This window comes from Elephantulus edwardii, unplaced genomic scaffold (genome assembly GCF_000299155.1).
Source record: "Elephantulus edwardii isolate Elephantulus edwardi_28Jun2011 unplaced genomic scaffold, EleEdw1.0 scaffold00049, whole genome shotgun sequence".
Classification (NCBI taxonomy): Eukaryota; Metazoa; Chordata; class Mammalia; order Macroscelidea; family Macroscelididae; genus Elephantulus; species Elephantulus edwardii.
In genome coordinates, this window is record NW_006399799.1 from 5,299,790 (window position 1) to 5,318,475 (window position 18,686).

At 40.7% G+C, this 18,686-nt stretch overlaps 1 protein-coding gene across 1 annotated transcript in view; it reads right to left on the reverse strand.

Annotated features, from left to right (window-relative positions):
* CLSPN (claspin) overlaps positions 1–9,225 on the reverse strand; it is a 37,838-nt gene extending 28,613 nt beyond the window's left edge. The window contains exon 1 of the mRNA XM_006886582.1: positions 8,986–9,225. Coding sequence (XP_006886644.1) covers positions 8,986–9,225 — 240 coding nt within the window. The remainder of the gene's footprint in view (positions 1–8,985) is intronic.
* Positions 9,226–18,686: the final 9,461 nt, after the last annotated feature.

Genomic DNA, 18,686 nt, shown 5'->3' on the forward strand with positions numbered 1-18,686 from the left:
ACTAAAGCTCTTAACAATCTAAATCTCTTCACCATGTATCATGATGCTGCCAATTGGCCCAGTGGTGAGAACCCTTTTCTTGATACTGAGCCTCAATCTATATTGAAGGCTGCAGTCCTTGACCTTCTGTAGCAAGTGTTTCAAGTCCTCCTCAGTTTCAGCAAGCAGGGTTGTGTCATCTGCATAAAGCAGATTGTTGATGAATATTCCTCCAATCCTGATGCCATATTTCTCTTCATTCAGCCCAGCCTCCCAGATAATCTGTTCTGCATATAGATTGAAAAGGTATGGAGATAGGACACATCCCTGGCGTACACCTTTCCCAATTTTGAACCATGCAGTGTTTCCGTGCTCTGTTTTGACGACTGCCTCCTGGTCCAAGTATAGGTTTCACATTATCACAATCAAGTATTCTGGGATTCTCATTCTTCTCAGAGTCAGCCACAGTTTGTTGTGATCCACAGAGTCAAACGCCTTTGCATAATCAATGAAGCACAGACAGACATTCCTCTGGTATTCCCTGCTTTCTGCCAAGATCCATCTAACATTAGCTACAATATCCCTAGTACCACAACCCCTTCTAAACCCAGCCTGGATTTCTGGAACTTCTCTGTTGTTCCAGTTGTTTTTGGATAATCTTCAGCAGAATCTTGCTTGCGTGTGATATTAATGATATTGTTCGATAATTTCCACACTCTGTTGGATCACTTTTCTTTGGAATGGGAACAAATATAGATCTCTTCCAGTCAGTTGGCCAAGTGGTTGTCCTCCAGATTTCTTGGTACAACTCGGTGAGCACATCTAGGGCAGCAACTGTTAGTTGAAATATGTCAATTGGTATACCATCAATTCCTGGGTCCTTATTTTTTTTGCCAATTCTTTCAAAGCTGCTTGAACTTCTTCCTTCAACACCACAGGCTCTTGCTCATATGTGGTTTCATGAAATTCTTCTGTGTCTGCCAATTCCTTTCAGTACAATGACTTTGTATACTCTTTCCATCTTCTTTTAATACTTCCTGGATCTTTTAATATTCTTCCCAAAGCATCCTTAAGTATCATAATTTGCACAATCAATGGCTATTAATTTCAAATATATTTTATAAGAAATATAAACACAGGTTATACACATGGATTTCACCTGACGGTAGGCATAGGAATCAGACTGATTACATCTGTGGAAAGGGCCACTGGAGAAGCTCAATATCAGCTGAGAAAACTAGGCCAAGTGCTGATTGTGGAACAGACCACCAACTACTCATATGCAAGTTCAAGCTGAAGCTAAGGAAAATTAAATTAAATCCACGGGAACCAAAATACGACGTTGAGCCTATCCCACCTGACTTTCAAAACCATTTTAGGAACAGGTTTGAGGCCTTGAACACCAATGAGTGAAGACCAGATGAGTTGTGGGAGGATATCAAGATTATCTTCCAGGAACAGTGCAAAAGGTCATTCATTACAAAGACAGAGGAGGAAGAAAAGACCAAAATGGATGTCAGAAGAGACTCTGAATATTGCACTGGAGCACAGAGAAGCCAACGCAGAGGGAAGAAATCAAGATATTAAAGAGCTGAACAGAAGATTTCAAAAGGCAGCACAGGAAGACAAAATAAAATATTACAATGAAATGTGCAAGGAGCTGGAGTCAGAAAATCAAAAGGGGCCAACTTGCTCAGCATTTCTTAAGCTCAAGGAAATGAAGAACAAATTAAAACGTTGAGTTGCAATACTTAAGGTTACCTCTGAGGAATGCTAAAATCAATTGGTAGCACAACGGTGAAGTGTTCAACTGCTAAACGAAAGGTGAATGGTTCAACTTGGTATTGACTCTCGTGGCAGATGTTGCAGTAGGCTTCCATAAAGATTACAGTCCCAGAAACCCTACAGTGCAATTGGTAGTTCTACTCTGTCTTTAAAAGGGTCACTATGAATCCATGGCAGGGAGCTCTGGTAACTAAGTGGTAAGGAGTTGCACTGCCAACCCAAAGGCAGGTGGTTCAAACACATCAGCTGCTCTGCGGAATAAAGCTAGGCAGTAAAATGTGATTTACTGCCTCTGAAAACCCACAGGAGGGTCAGCCATGAGTTGGTACCAACTTGATGGTACATAACGAGTCCATGGCTTAAGTTTGGGGCTTATAGTTCTACTGTTTACTTTAAACAGTGATAAATAAATTAAAACAATCAAGCATGTAGTATGCTTTTGTTCTGTGAACTGTTCCTCAGTGAATTTAAATGACTGATTGAGAAGTTTCTCTTAAGAAAAACCCCAGTTAACCAATGAAGAAATTATAGAATTAGACTATCACAATTTTAGCACCCTCCAATCAAGCAAAAGACTTAGGTAAAGATCATTGGCTGCTAACATCATAAAAAGAGAAACAACCAGTCATCATGTGCCACCTGATAAGAAGTATCCATCGTCAAACAACCAGATCTGAAACTGATCAAATCTAGAGAACTTAGCTTTCGATCTATTTTCAGAAGACAGGAACATGCTAGGTAACATCACAAAGATACAATTCAGGATGTAGGAAATTATATAGAACAAATTATAAGGCTTATCTAACTAACCAATTGCAAGGAAAAAATACGAGCAAAAGGAAGCTATACAGCAGGGGTAAGATAAAGAGCAAGAGAGTAACAAAATTAATCCATTTACCCTGGAGGACATCATGCTGAGTGAAGTATCTCAGTCACAAAAGGACAAATACAGCATGGTGCCACTGTTGTAAAAACAGGACTGACCCCGAGGTTGGGGAGAGACTGAGAAAGATGGGATAAAGAATGTATACTGCATTGAAACAGATGAGTGAGAGCACTGTTTAAAAGGGATATGTGATTAGGTATTTTTATCATGACAGGAGTCCAGAGCGAAGGCTGCATAGTGGAGTGGACCTGGGGGAAAAGGATTGTAAAACAATGAAAGAATTTTACTTTTCCAAGAGGGTAATGTACTAGGGCGGAGGGTTGGGAGGGGAGAAAAGTGCAACAATGAATGAATGGACATCCAAAGTTTCTGTAAATTTTCATTGAAATTAATAATAAATTTAAAAACAAAACAACCCCCCCCCAAAAAGTAATAGCAGATAAAAAAAATGGACAAGATGGAGAAAAGTAATAATATGATAACACAGATTAAAAAAAAAAGAATCCATTTAACTTCCTACATGAGGTCCTGTCTTCTATTCCTGAAAATAAAAAGTAATGAATACTACAAGCCTCTTTCACTCAAGGTCCCAATTATTTCACAACTGTATAGCAATCTGCAGTTTGTTTAGACCTGGATTAAAAAAAAAACCAAACAAAACTCTGAACAAATATGTATGAATCAAAGACATTTAAATACCAACTAGATACTTAATAACTGAAATTCACTGGCATTGATTTAAAGCTGACTCAAAGCTAAACTTCCACTGGGCTTTTGAGGCTGTAAATTGCACAGAAGGAAGCTATGACCGCTTAGTGGTAAGGAATTACGCTGTCAACGCAAAGGCATGCAGTTTTAATCCACCAGCTGCCAAAAGAGAGAAAGACAGGCAGTCTCCTCCAGTGAGATTTACTCTCTGCTGGAGGGTCAGCTATAGGTTGGTTTAGACTTGATGGCACACAAGAACAACAAATTCAAAACAACTATAAGATATCTCACAACAACAGCAAAGTTCAACAGGGCAGCAAACAACAAATGTTGGCAAGGTTGTGAAATTTGGAATCCTTATTCTCTGTTGGTGGGAGTCTAAAATGGTGCAACCACTATAGAAGGCTGTATGGCCTTTTATCAAAAAATTGGAAATAGAAATACTTTTGACCCAGCAATTCCATTACTGGGAATATCCCCCAAAGAAACCAGAACTGCCACCCAAACAGATATATGCACACCTATGTTTATTGCTGTGTTGTTCACAACAGCAAAGCGGTGCAAGTAACACAAATGACCATCAATAAATTAATGGATAGCAGCACTGAAAAACAAGGAACTCATAAAATATTACACAAAATGGACGATTGCTGGAGGACATTATGTTGAGTGAAATATCTCAGTCACGAAAGAACAAATGATGCATAGTGCCACTGTTGTAAAACAGAATTGACATGGGAGTTGGGGAGAAATAAGAAAAGAGGGGATAAGGGGAGCTCTGGTGGCCTACTGGTAAGGAGCTGCAACTACAATCCCAGAGGTGCACGGTTCAAATCCACCAGATGCTCTGCCGGGGAAGGAGGGACAATCTCCTCCTGTACCAGTCAGATCTGATTTGATGGTACACTCACACAAAAATAATAAAATAAAAATTTAAAAAAAAAGAGGGGATAAATAATAAACATTGCAGTGAAACAGGGAAAGAACAATTTAAAAGGAACACATCATTAGGTATTATTTTCATGAACAGTTCATAATAAGAGATGTACAGCAAACTGGACTGGGAGTTGGGGGCAAACTGTAACAATGAAAGAATCTTTTTAAAGGAAAAGTGAACTGTGAGGGGGTAGGGAGGAAAATGTGCAACAATGAATGAATGAAAAGCAAAGTTTTCTGTAAACTTTCATTAAAATATTAATGAAAAAGAAAAAAAATAGCTCTTTCCAGGCAGCGTGGTACAATGGGCATCTCCCAGGACAACTGGCACAAGCACGGCAAGACCGGGGGCAAAAGAAAGGCCTACCAAAAGAAGGAGAAGTATAAGCTGGCGGAAATTTAAAAAAAAAAAAAAAGGATGAGCTGGGACACCTGGCTGCCAACACTAAGATTGGCCCTTGCCGTATACACACAGTTCATGGGAGAAGAGGCAACAAGAAGTACCATTCCCTAAGACTGGATATGGGGAAGTTCTCCTGGGGCTCTGAATGTTGTATTCGCAAAATAGGATTACTGGTGTTGTCTACAATGCCTCCAATAATGAGCTGGTCTAAACCAAGCCTCTAGTGAAGAACTGTATCGTGCAAAAAGAATAATAAAAAATCACATAGCAGGAAATTATCTCCTATAATTTTCTCATAGAGCAGACTATGCCAACCACAGCTCTCTAGAAACTGAATATTAAGTAGTAATTTAGATGTGTGCCTGATTCACGCCACAGTCTTTCTAATAACCTGCTATGCATCTGAGTGCTAGACAATGAATAAGGATGCCAAAATAATCAATGCATTTGAGTTGTGGTGTTGGAGAAGAGTGCTGAAAATCCCACAGACTGTCAAAAGTACAAATATATGCTATGGAGAAAGTGTAACCAGAATGTTTCCTAGATGCAAAGACAGTGAAGCACTTTCTTTTTCATATTAGTTTATTTACAAAATTTGAGTACATTATTTTTGAGAACAGATTCTTCCAATTTCCCTCCCCACACACCCACCAAATTATACAACTCCAAGATTAATCCCCTCTCCCTGCACATCCTCATCCCTCTGCTTCACCCTCTACCACACCCCCTGGATCCTTATACTCATTCTACAATAATGGTTTTATACAATATTTGTTCTTGTGGGATTGAGTGAAGTATTATTTGAACATATTGTTAGGAGAAGCTATTCCTTGGGAAGGGACATCACACTTGGAAAGGTGTAGGGTCAGTGAAGTAGAGGAAGACCTTTAATGAAATAGATTGATACAGTGTCTGTGGCAATGGATTAAAATATGTCAAAGATGATAAAGATAGCAGGATAGGACAGAGTTCAGATTTTTTGTTCACAGGATCTTAGTAATAGGCACTTAATAATGGTAGTTTTTTATTATGCTTTTCAGAAAGCAATCTTTTTAAAAGCATCTTTTAGAGATGCATATGAAAATATTTGTGATTTAACTGCTATATCTCAGATTTGCTTCCAAATAACCTAATGAATGAAATGAGTGGGAATATGGGTGAAGCAGGATTGGCCATGATGTGACAACTGCTGAAGTTAAGTGATGAGTATAATATACCAATCTACGTCTGTCTAAGGTGAAAATTTACAAACAAAATATTTTTAAGGCACACCACTTCCTCTCCCCTAAAAACAGTAAGGAGGAGTACGTTGGGGAACTTAACCAGCTAATGACAAAAGTAATACTAGATGTCAATTATGATAGGTTCTTCATGTTCTTAGAGCCCTGAACCAGAATTTCTTAATAAGGGGTTGTTGTTGAGGGGTACAGTCAGAATGGACATACAGGTGACCCTCCAGGTTTTCAGAGGCAGAAATTGCATGGAAGGAGACTATTTATCCTGTGGAACAGTTGGGGGATTTGAATGGTGTTCCTTTGATTTGGCTGCACAATTCATTACTGGCCAAACTCGCTTGGCATTTCTTAAGCTAAAAGAACTAAAAAATAAATCCAAGCCATGAGTTGCAATGCTTAAGAATACTATGGAAGAATATTGAGTGATTCAGGAAGCATTAAAAGAAGATAAAAAGAGTATACAGAGACACTGTACCAAAAAGAATTAGCTGACACAGAAGAATTTCATGAAACAATGTATGATCAAGAGGCAATTGTGACAAAAGAGGAAGTTCAGGCTGCTGTGAAGAACTTGGCAAAAAATAAGGCCCCAGGAATTGATGGAATACCAATTGACATATTTCAATAAACAGATGCAGCCCTGGATGTGCTCACAAGGTTGTGCCAAGAAATCTGGAGAAGAGCTACTTGGCCAAGTGACTCGAAGAGATCAATATTTATTCCCATTTCCAAAAAAAGGTGATCTGAGTGTGGAAATTATTGAACAAGTATGGAAATTATCGAACAATATCACTAATATCACAGCCTAGAAAAATCCTGCTGAAGATTATCCAGTAACAACTGGAACAGTACATTGGCAGAGAACTAGGAGAAATACGAGCTGGATTTAGAGGAGATCGTGGTATTAAAAACATTATCATCAATGTCAGATGGATCTTGGTAGAAAGCAGAATACCAGAGGATTGTCTGTGTTTCACTGACTATGCAAAGGCATTTGACTGTGTGGATCACAACTAATTGTGGCTAACCTTGAGGAAAATGGGAATCCCAGAACACTTGACTGTGCTTATGTGAAACCTATCCTTGGATCAGGAAACAGTCCTCAGAACAGAGCAAGGAAATACTGCATGGTTCAAAATCAGGAAAGGAGTGTGTCAGGAATGCACCCTGTCTCCATACCTTTTCAATCTATATGCAGAACATATCATTCGGGAAGCAGGCTTTATGAGGAGGAATGTGGCATCAGGATTGGAGGAAGACTCATCAACAACTTATGTTATGCTGATGACATAACCTTGTTTGCTGAAACTGAGGCATACCTGAAGCATTTGCTGCAGAAGGTCAAGGACTGTAGTCTACAATATGGATTGAAGCACAACATATAGAAGACAAAAATTCTCACCACTGGGTCAACTGGCAGCACCATGATAGATGGAGTAGAGGTTGAGGTTGTTAACAATTACAGCTTGCTTGATACCAGCAGTAAGGAAAGCAAAAGATGAATTGCACTGGGAAAAATCTGCTGTCAGGAATTGCTCCAGAGCTCTAAGAGCAATGATGTCAGTCTGGAGACTAAGATGCTCCTGATCCAGGCCATGGTCTTTGCAATTACTTGCTATACCTCAGAGAGCTGAACAGACGAAGCTTCAGAATCCTTGACTCCAGGGAACATTCTGGATTCACCCTCTCCAGGACAAACCTGTTTGTTATCCTAGCATAATATCCTAGTATATTCAACACTCTTCTCCAGCACAATTCAAAGGCATCAATTCTCTTTCTATCATCCCTATTCACTGTCCAGCTCTCCAATGCATAGCACGTAAATGCAAAGACTATAGCCTGGATCAGGCGCACCTTAGTCTCCAGCCTGACATCGATGCACTTCAGTACTCTTGAGAGGTCCCTCACAGCTGACTTTCCCAATGTAATTCGTCTCCTGATTTCCTGGCTGCTGTTACCAAGAGTGTTGACTGTGGAGCCAAGCAAACTAAAACTGTTAATTATCTCAATCTCTTCACCATCCATACTGATGCTGCCAATTGGCCCAGTGGTGAGAATCGTTGTTTTCTTGATATTGAGCTTCAATCCATATAGAAGACTGCAGCAAGCGCTTCAGGTCCTCCTCAGTTTCAGGGAGCAGGGTTGTGTCATCTACATAACTGCAGGTTGCTGACGATTCTTCCACCAATCCTGATGCCCTGCCACATCCCTCCTCGTACAGCCCAGCGTCTCGGATGATCGGTTCTGCATCCAGATTGAAAAGGTATGGAGACAAAAATACATCCCTGACGGACCCCTTTCTTTATTTTGAACCATCCAGTGTCTCCCTGCTCTGTTCTGACGACTGCCTCTTGGTCCAAGTATAGGTTAACACACACAATATTTTTTTGGGAAAAATACTGTCAAACTATCTGGCGAGCCAGTCACCTGTACTGTAATCAGAGCCATGATTAGGATGAAATGAATGAGGCAAGATCCCGCTAACTTGCGGATCCTGAGTTGGATCTTGTTCTTATTTTAAAATCTTTTGGTCAATATAAAATGGAGTTTCAGCATTACTTTTGATTTTCAAAAACTCTATGCATTGAAATACATGTCTTGATTACTGAGTTTGTTGGCAGCCCCTTAAATTTTGCACCCAAGGCCTTAGTTCCGCGCCCTCCTCCAAAAAGAATCCCACCACCAGTCAGAAACCAGTTGGGTTTCCACACCCAATTTCTTCAGCAAATAGGTTACTTCCTCCCTCCAGGACTGGTCACAAAAGGAAGTCACTGGAGAATGACCTCCAAGATTTCTTCCGGATCCATTCTCTTATTCCCCAAGATAGCCCTTGTCTATTTCTCAAGAATCCTGCCCCCATCTCAGCTTCATCGGGGCTTTGCTCTCCTTGAGGGCACAGTATGTGGAAAAGGAACCCTGGTGGCATAGTGATTAGTCTAAAAAAGGTCAAAGGGTCAAAACCACAAGTCATTCACTGGGAGAAAAACGTGGCCGTCGCTTCTGTAAATATTCTAGCAGTGGAAATACTATGGGGCCTTTCGACTAGGTCCTACTGGGTCATAGTGAACCGGAATAAACTCTAGTAATGGGTTGGTTTGGGTAGCAGGAAGGGGTCCAGCAACAGGAAACGCGCCAAAGGGTAGGGCAATTGTGACAAACGAATAGGAGGCGCTTGCCCCAAACTTTGACAGAAACACAGTCAGCGGAGCCGAAGAGCGGAGGCCCTGGTGCGAGTGAAGCCCCGAACCCCCAGGACCGAGTCCGAGGGGGCCACTGGGACTGGCGTGGTGCATGTCGGGAACTGTAGTCCTCCGACCCAAAGCGAGCTGGCCTTGGCTCGTCTTTCTCTTCCCTTCCGACTCTGTGCCAGGCATCTGTACCCCAGTTAGAGGAAGTGCAAATGCTTACCTCGGAAACCATCTCGCCTGTCATGATTCCTGCCGTCGCAGGGCTCCGCCCGGCTCCGGCTCCCGCAGCCTTAGTGAAGATGCTCCCGCCGCCTTCAGCTCCGTAGAGCCGTTCGAGCTTTCGCGCCTACTAGGAGTGGAGACCCCGCCCTGAATCATTTGCACCAATCCAAAGGAGGTTTTCTAGCGGAGTCCTCGCCCCAACGCCATCCTACCAATCACGAGTGTCTTCCCAGCGGCCTCCTCAATCATAATCCGGGTTGGGTTGGCGGGTTCTGGCTTCTGTTGTCAGCTGAGTCTGTGGAATATCTGAGGGGCAGTGGATTCGGGGATTCGGGTTCTCTGGCTTTGAAACAAGGTACCTTTGAAAGAAGGGAATGGTGATTTTTGACATTTGACCTCTGCCGTACTGGCCCCGCCTTTCTAGCGCAGTCTGTAGTCAATCCCTGTAGGCCGAAAGTGAATTGAGAGAGGGGTTCTTGGTCACCCAGGAGTTAGCTGTAGCTCTATCTTTTCAGGGGTAGTCGCAGGTCCCAGTGAAGATTTTCTTTTGTAGTTCCACTTGGAACTACAAGTTCTTGTCTGCCCCTCCCTTCTTCTACGTGATGTCCATTGAACATCCAAATAGAAGTTTGTGGATTGCTCAGACACCAAAGAATTTCTTTGGTTGCATTTTGTTAGCTCCTACCGAGTCCCATATATTTAGCACAGCAGAGCTAAAATTGCTGGTCTTGTGCTATCCCATGGGAGCTCATGAGATTTTTCTACTTACCTTTGAAAGATCACCGTGCTTTTTTCCTAGTCCATTTTAGTCTGGAAGCCCCACCAAAACCTGTTCAGCATGATGTGTTAATTGTGTGCTGTCAATTGGATTCCATCTCCTGTGCAATCCTACAACAGTGGAGTCTATAGCAGAATAGAACTGCCTGGCAGGATTTCCAAGGTAATAATCTTTAAGGAAGCAGATTTTTTTTTCTTCTCCTGTCTTTTTTCCAACTGGTGGGTTCAAATCACTGACTTTTCATTTATCAACTAAACACTTCCAACTAGACCGTTAGGAGATCTTAACCACTGAGTGGCTAGGTCTCCTTGTTCAGCATCAGAGCAACATACGCTTCCATGAAGAGATAAGCAGTTACTGCACATGAGGAGCATGGACAGAATGGGAACCTGATGTCCTCAAAGGAAGGTAGAAACTGCCACTGACCCACCAGTGCTCATGTAAACTAGGAAACATTTTGATTGGTAGGAACTATCATATCATACTAAATCAATATTAAAAGCAGCTCTGACATTTAAAAATGTTCAAAGTCATGAAAATAGAACAGTTCATTGCCAGCCATTGAATGAGAACCAACTCATACCTGAGATGTCATGGGGTAAATCATACTGAAGGAGATTGTCCATCTTTTCCCGAAGGAACCACTAGTGGAGTCAAACCTCCAGAAAGTCACAGCCTTTCATTTTGCACAACTCTATCAGCCTTACCACCAGAACTCCCTAATGTCATTAGTCTTCAGAAAAATGCAGCTCAAAACCACAAGAAGAAACCGTTTCACTCCATCTTGGCAAAGAAAGAAGGGAAGGAGAGAGAAGGAGAAAGAGCTGAAAGTAATGAGTTCCAGAGGGGTTCTGGAAAGATTAGAACTTACAGGGTTGCTATGAATTGGCGCCAACTCCTTGATGGTACCTAACCACCTTTATTGCTCGTGGAAATACAGAGTAACTATTGGGGGAACAGTTCCACAGAGGTAGAACTGCCACATGCACCAACAATTCCACTCTTAAGATTTATACTCGATTGTTGTCATGTACCACCAAGTTGGAAGTGACTGAGAGCTGACCCTCTAGAGGGTTTTCAGAGGCAATAAGTCACATGGGAGGAGATTGCCTGTCTCCCACAGAGCAACTGGTGGATTTGAAAGGTGTGGCCTTGGGTTGGCAGTGCAACTCCTTACCACTAAACCACCAGAACTCCTGTAAACTCTATTAGGAAACTTATAAAAGTGACAGATGCACACACCTTAGATATCCTGTGCTGCCATCAGTACACCACTTGTGTGTCAACAGCTTGTCACTTGTACTATTGTAACTTGTGGGTTGCTGTGATGCTGGAAGCTATGCCACTGGTATTTCAAATACCAGTAGGGTCACCTATGGTAGACAGGTTTTAGCAGAGTACCCAGATTAAGACTAACTAGGAAGCAGAGTTAGCCATGCACTTCTGAAATAACTAGTTCAAAACCACTATGAACAATAGAGGAACACTGGTTGCGATAGTATTAGACGTAGAACCCAGGTGGGAGATCACTAAAAAAATGAGCAGAAACAGCTATGAAAATCCACTAATAATTAGAACAGGGAAAGTACAAATATGAATGTAGAAAAACTGAAAGTTGTAAAAAAATGAAGTGGAATGCATAAGGATAGACATTCTAGGCATCAGTAAACCAAGATGGAATGGATCACTTTGATCAGATAATCATATGATGTACTATTCTGGGAATGAAAAAAAGAGGAATAGTGTTGCATTCATAGTAAAAAACACTGTTGGAAGATCTATAATCAAGTACAGTGCTGTGAGTGATAGGATGTTAACCACAAGCATACAAGAAAAACCTGTTAATACAACTGTTATTCAAATATATGCATAGTGCAACCACTGTTGGAGGCAGTGTGGTGCTTTCTCAAAAAGTTGCAAATAGATCATTTGACACAAGCAGATATATGCACACCCATGTTTATTGCAGCTTTGTTCACAATAGCAAGGAGTTGGAAACAACCTAAGTGCCCATCAACAAATGGATCGGGAAGTTCTGGTATACCCACACATTAGAATACTAAGATGCATTCAAAAACAAGGAATCCATTCAATATTATTCAAAATGGGTGACCCTGGAAGACATTATGCTGAGTGAAGTATCTCAGTCACAAAAGGACAAATACTGCATAGTGCCACTGTTGTAAAACAGGACTGACATTGGGGTTGGGTGGAAACAGAGAAAGATGGGATAAATAACATATACTGCATTGAAACAGATGAGGGAGAAACTGTTTAAAAGGGATATGTGATTAGGTATTATTGTCATGACAGGAGTCCAGAACGAAGGCTGCATAGTGGAGTGGGCCTGGGGGGAGAGATTGTAAAACAATGAAAGAATTTTTCCTTTACTTTTCAAAGAGAAGAGTAAGAGTGTACTGGGTCAGCGGGGAGGGCTGGGCAGGGAGAAAAGTGCAAGAATGAATGAATGGAAATCCAAAATCTCTGCAAATTTTCATTAAAATTATAGATATGTATATATAGATATATATGCATAACAGCTAAAGCCAAAGATGAGGAAATTGAGGAATTTTACCAAATTTTTCAGTCTGAAATGGATAAAACATGTAGTCAATATTCATTAGTAATAATTGGTAACTGAAATGCAAAAGTTAGAAACTAATTAGAAGGATTTGTAGTTGGAAATTATGGATTTGGGGACAGAAATGAGATTAGAGATCAAACAATTGAATTTTTTGGTCTTTTTTTATTATATTAGTTTATTTACAAAATTCAAATACATTGTTTTTCAGAACAGATTCTTCCAATTTCCCTCACCCATGGAGTTGTATAATTTGATGGGTAAGAGGGTGAGGAAAACAATTGAATTGTATAAATTTAGTTTGTTATTAATTGCAGATATCTTACTTAAGAAGCACAGATGACATCTATAGGCAAGAACTTCACCTGATGGACTACACAGGATAAGATTGACTACATCTGTGAAAAGAAATATTGGAGAAGCTCAGTATCAGCAGTCAAAACCAGGCTAGGTGCTGACTGTGTAACAGACTACCAATTACTCATGTACAAGTGCAAACTGAAGAAGCTGAAAGCAAATCCACAAGAGTCAAAATACAACCTTGGATCTATCTCATCTGAATTTAAAAATAATCTTAAGAACAAGTTTAAAGTATTGAACACTAATGATCGAAAATCAGATGAGTTGTGGGATGATATTAAAGATTGTTACATCCATGCAGAAAACAAAGGTCATTACAAAGGCAGAGAAGACTAAAATGGTTGTCTGCAGAGACTGAAAATTGCACTAGAGCATCGAGAAGCTCAAATAAAGGGAAGAGATGCCAAAGTAAAAGAGCTGAACAGAAGATTTTAAAGGCAGCTCAGTAAGACAAAGCAAAGTATTATAATGGAATATACAAAGAGCTGGCATTGGTGAATAAAAGGAGAAGAACTTACTAGGCATTTCTCAAGCTGAAAAAATGGAAAAATAAATTCAAGCCTCCAGTTGCAATACAGTGAGATGCTATGGCAAAATCGTGAATGATCCAGGAAGCAACAATAACAACAAAAAGATGGAGGGAATACACAGTCATGCTACCAAAAAGAATTGGTCGACACTTAAATATTTCAGGAAGTAGCATATGATAAAAGAACCACTGGTGATGAGGAAAGAAATTCAAGCAGCAATGAAGGCATTGGTAAAAATAAAGCCCCTGGTGAGGTTGTGGAGAAACTGGAACCCTTAATTCTCTGTTGTGGGAGTGTGAAATGATGCAACCACTATGGAAGACAGTATGGCGCTTTCTCAAAAAGTTGGAAATAGAAATACCATTTGACACAGCAGTCCCACTACTGGGAATATACTCTAAAGGAACCAGAACTGCCACCCAAGCAGATATAGGCTCATCCATGATTATTGCAGCTTTGTTCACAATAGCAAAGAATTAGAAACAATCCAAATGCCAATCAACAAACAAATGGATTGAGAAGCTGTGGTATACTCATACAATAGAATACTATGCAGCACTGAAAAACAATAAACTTATGAAATGTACAAAATGAGTGACCCTGGAAGACATGCTATTGAGTGAAATATCTCAGTACAAAAGGACAAATACTGCATAGTGCCACTGTTGTAAAGTGGGACTGACATCGGAGTTGGGGGAAACTAAGAGGGGATAAGTAATGTATAATGCATTGAAACAGATGAGGGAGAGAACTGTTTAGGAGGACTATATGATTAGGTATTATTGTCATGACAAGAATCCAGAATGAAAGCTGCATAGTGGCATGGACTGGGAGGGGGGATTGTGTAACAGTGAAAGAACTTTTCAAAGAGAAAAGAGAACTTGGGGGGCGGGGTAGGCAGGGAGGAAAGTGTGCAACAATGAATGAATGGAAAATTAAAAAAGAAAGAAAGTCTCAAGAGTAAATGAGATACTAATAGACATGTTTCAACTAACAGTTGCCAATCTGGATATGTTCACCAGTCTATGCCAGGAAATTTGGAGGACAGCTATCTGGCTAACTGACTGAAGAGATCCATATTTGTTCCCATTCCAAAGAAAGATAACCCAACAGTAAATCGAAATTATTGAACAATACCTTTCATTTTGTATACAAGAAAAATATTACAGAAGAACATCCCAGAACAGCTAGAACAGTTCATTGACAGAGAACTGCCAGATGTTCAAGCTGTGTTTAGAAGAGGTTGTGGCACCAGGGATATCATTGTTTATGTCAGATAGTAAGGATGATGCAGATTAGGACAAGTTTCTGATCTGTTGTTCATGGAGTTTCTATGAGTCATATGTGACTCCACAGCACCTAACAACAATATAACAGAAATACTGCAGTGATAGCATTAACAGACATTTATTTTCTTACAGTTGGAGACAAGAAGTTTGAATTTAAGGCTCCATTTCTAACGGAAGTTCTTTGTCTCTTCAGCTTTCATTCCTTGACTTCTTAGTGACTTTCATGGGGTATGGTTTCTATCCTCCACCATCTCTGTGTGCTCTTTTTTCTGTTTAATCTCTTTTATACCTCAAGAGATTGATTTACCTTTTTATGAAGATGGCACTGAAAATGAAGAAGGAAGCCCCTGCCTGTTCCAAAACTAAAGCCAAAGCAAAGGCATTAAAGGCCAAGAAGGCAGTCCTGAAGGGCATCCACAGCCACAAAAAAGAAGATCCACACGTCACCTAGGTCGCTGAGACTACAAAGGCAGCCCAAATACCTCCGGAAGAGGAGAAACAAGCTTGACCACTATGCCATCATTGAGTTTCCTCTGACTGCTGAGTCAGCCATGAAGAAGATAGAAGATAACAGCACACTTGTGTTCTTTGTGGATGTCAAAGCCAACAAGCACCAAATCAAACAAGCTGTTAAGAAGCCTCTTTGACACTGATGTGGTCAACGTCAACACCTTGATTAGGCCTGATGGAGAAATGAATGCCAATGTTCACCTTGCTCCTGACTATGATGCTTTGGATGTTTCCACCAAAATTGAGATCATCTAAAGTGAGTCCAGCTGGCTAATTCTAAATACAAGTTTTCCACACATACACACACAGAGATTTAAGATATGTTGTTGTTATGTGCTGTCAAGTCTCTTGCGACTCATAGCAACCCTATGTACAACAGCCCTAAACTCTGCTCTGTCCTGTGCCAGTCACACTGTCTCTGACACTCCCATCCTGATTACCCCAGTCACTGAATCAATCCACCTCATAGAGGGCCTTCCCCTCCTGTGCTGTCCCTCCACCCTACCAAGGATGATGTCCTTCTCCAAGGACCAGTCTCTCCTTACAACATGTCCAAAGTATGTCAGACGGAGCCTCAGAATCCTTGCCTCCAAGGAACTGCCCAGTTTCACCCTCTCTAGGATGAATCTGTTTTCCTAGCAGTCCGTGGCACTCTCAATACTCTTCTCCAGCACCACAGCTCAAAGACATCAATTCTTCTATCCTTCTTGGTCATTGTCCAACTCTCTGATGCATAACATGTGATAGCAAAAACCATGGCCTGTATCAGACACACCTTAGTCTCCAGAGAGACACTATTGCTCTTCAGTACTTTGGAGAGGTCTCTAACAGCAGACTTTCCCATGGGGTTTAAGATATACTCTTCATTAATACTGATCTTAAATCTAATAAAGGGACCTCTGGTGGTCTGCTGTCAAGAAGCTGCACTGCAATCCCAAAGTCACATGGTTCAATCCACCAGCTGCTCTGAGGAAGAAGGATGGGCAATCTCCTCCCATGTGATTAACTGCCTCTGAAAACTCACCGGAGGGTCAGCAATGGCTTGGTTCCCACTCTATGGTACACAAAAAGCAACAACAAATCTAACAAAGAAAATTCATTCGCCAATGTGGCTAGGCAGGGACTTAATAAATGGAAGTGAACTATGTAACAGAAAGCATGAGTCTGTTGACAATTTGAAGAAATGTAACCAATATCAGTAACCATTATGGGATAGGAACAAGTTTTTTTAAATGTATATTTTTTAAAAAGAAATTAACTAAATTAGGTCTTTTCTGTAAATTGAGAATGCTAAGATTTTAGTGCTGTTATTCCTTTGGAATAAGGTGTGAGAACTGCTTGCTTCTCTAAAGACTTATCCGCTGCTGTCAAATCACTTCCAACCAAAAAGGACAGAATAATACTGCCCCATAAGGGTTTTCCAGGCTGTCATTTTTATGGAAGCAAATTGCTACATCTCTTTCATAAAGAGCAGCTGGTGAGTTCAAAGCATGGGCCTTTTTGGTCAGCAGCCAAGCACTTAATCACTCTAAAGTCCTAGAACTCTAGAATCATCAAATACAGGCATTTAATCTTCTTCACTAGAGAAACACTGCCACCGTGTGGCATGTTTCAGTCATGTCACTTATCTGTGACCTGTACCTCCTGGATCCTAAAATCTTTTCCTTTTTGTCGTTTTAAGATTCTTCAGAGTTATTTTGGTGTTGTGAAGTGATAGTATCTCTCAGAACCTGCTTTCTAAAAACAATTCCACACTGTAATTCCTTATGAAATGAAATCATCAAGTTTCCCTTGGGCATCACTATCCTGTTGGAAGGTTAGGGCTGTTTTAAAATGGCATAGTATGTGCTTAGAAAATAATTACTGAATGAATGATTAAAACTTTATGGCTTATTAAACACAACCCCACAAATCAGTGGAACCTTTTCCTAAAGCAAACAGCATGCAAATTATACGTTTTAGTGTGCATAGAAGCTTCTTTGCCACAACTTTTGGTAAATCCTAAAAGTACCTATTATATATTCATCCACTAATTCAACAAACCTTTGAACATATTTTCTGTTTTAAGCCTGTACTGGACATTGAGAATATAAAGATAAATAAAACATAGTCTTGTTTTCAGGTCTCATTTTGCTGTTGGAGACAAGCCAGCTGAGAAGAATGTGCAGTCATAGAAATATGTATATGTAGGTATGTGGGCCCTGAGACAGGGCGAGTGACTTCCCAAGGAAAGGTGCCTTCTGAGCTGAGTTTTGAAGGTAAGTTTGTATTTTCTAGGCCACCAAGAGGAGGAGAAGGTGTTCTAGGCATGTGTAGAGACTTGATAAAGCATGCTGTATCTGGGGAAGCAAAAGTAGGTCAACATGATTAGAATCTTTATTGTGTGTTAAGGGAGTGGCTAGAATGAAGATTGAAAATTCAACAAGAAACAAAAGGCCTGGAATGTTATGCTTTGAGTTTAGTAGGCAGTAGGAACCAGACAGATGGTGTATCAGTTAAGAAGAAGGGTAGCATGATCATATATATGTTTGAGAAAGATTATTCTGGCAGTGACATAAAGGATAGATTGGAAAGGGTTTAGGCAGGAGGCACCAGGCCAGTTATCTTAAGCAGGAGATTATGGAGACCTAAATGGGACAATGGTAACAACAGTGGAGAGAATGTGACAGATTGGAAGAGGAGGATTGGGAGATTGACAGGTTTTGTTGGATGTTTAACTTTGAGGAAGAAAGGACAGAGACGAGTCAAGGGTAACTCCCACATCTTGGATTGATGAGTGAATGGATTATGGTGCCACTCACCAGGACTGAAAATACAAATTTCTAATTCTGAATGCAGATTTCTTTTCACATGATACACATTAACATGCATAGCAAAGTTTCCCTTTCCTGTAGTTTATCATCAAGTTAGAACCCAACCAACACATAGCTGACCTTCGGGTGGGTTTTCAGAGGCAGTTAAATCGCATTGGAGGAGATTACCCATCCGTCTACCACGGAGCAGCTGGTGGACTGGAACTGCGGGCCTTCAGGTTTGCAGCACAGCTTGTTGCCACTAGGCCACCAGAGCCCCCCCTATTAGTGCACTCTTAACTACAGTAGTGACTGAGGAGGTGCTTCCTAGACCTGTGCTCATCTTTCCATTCCACTTTGAAACTGCTATCCTTGCAGCCAGAACTCTCCTGGTACAGTGTATTACATGTTGGGTGCTAACCATCTACTCTGTCCTGTAAGGTTACTATCACCTGGAATAGACTCAACAGCATTGGTTTAGGATTTGCTTTTTTTTTTTTTTTT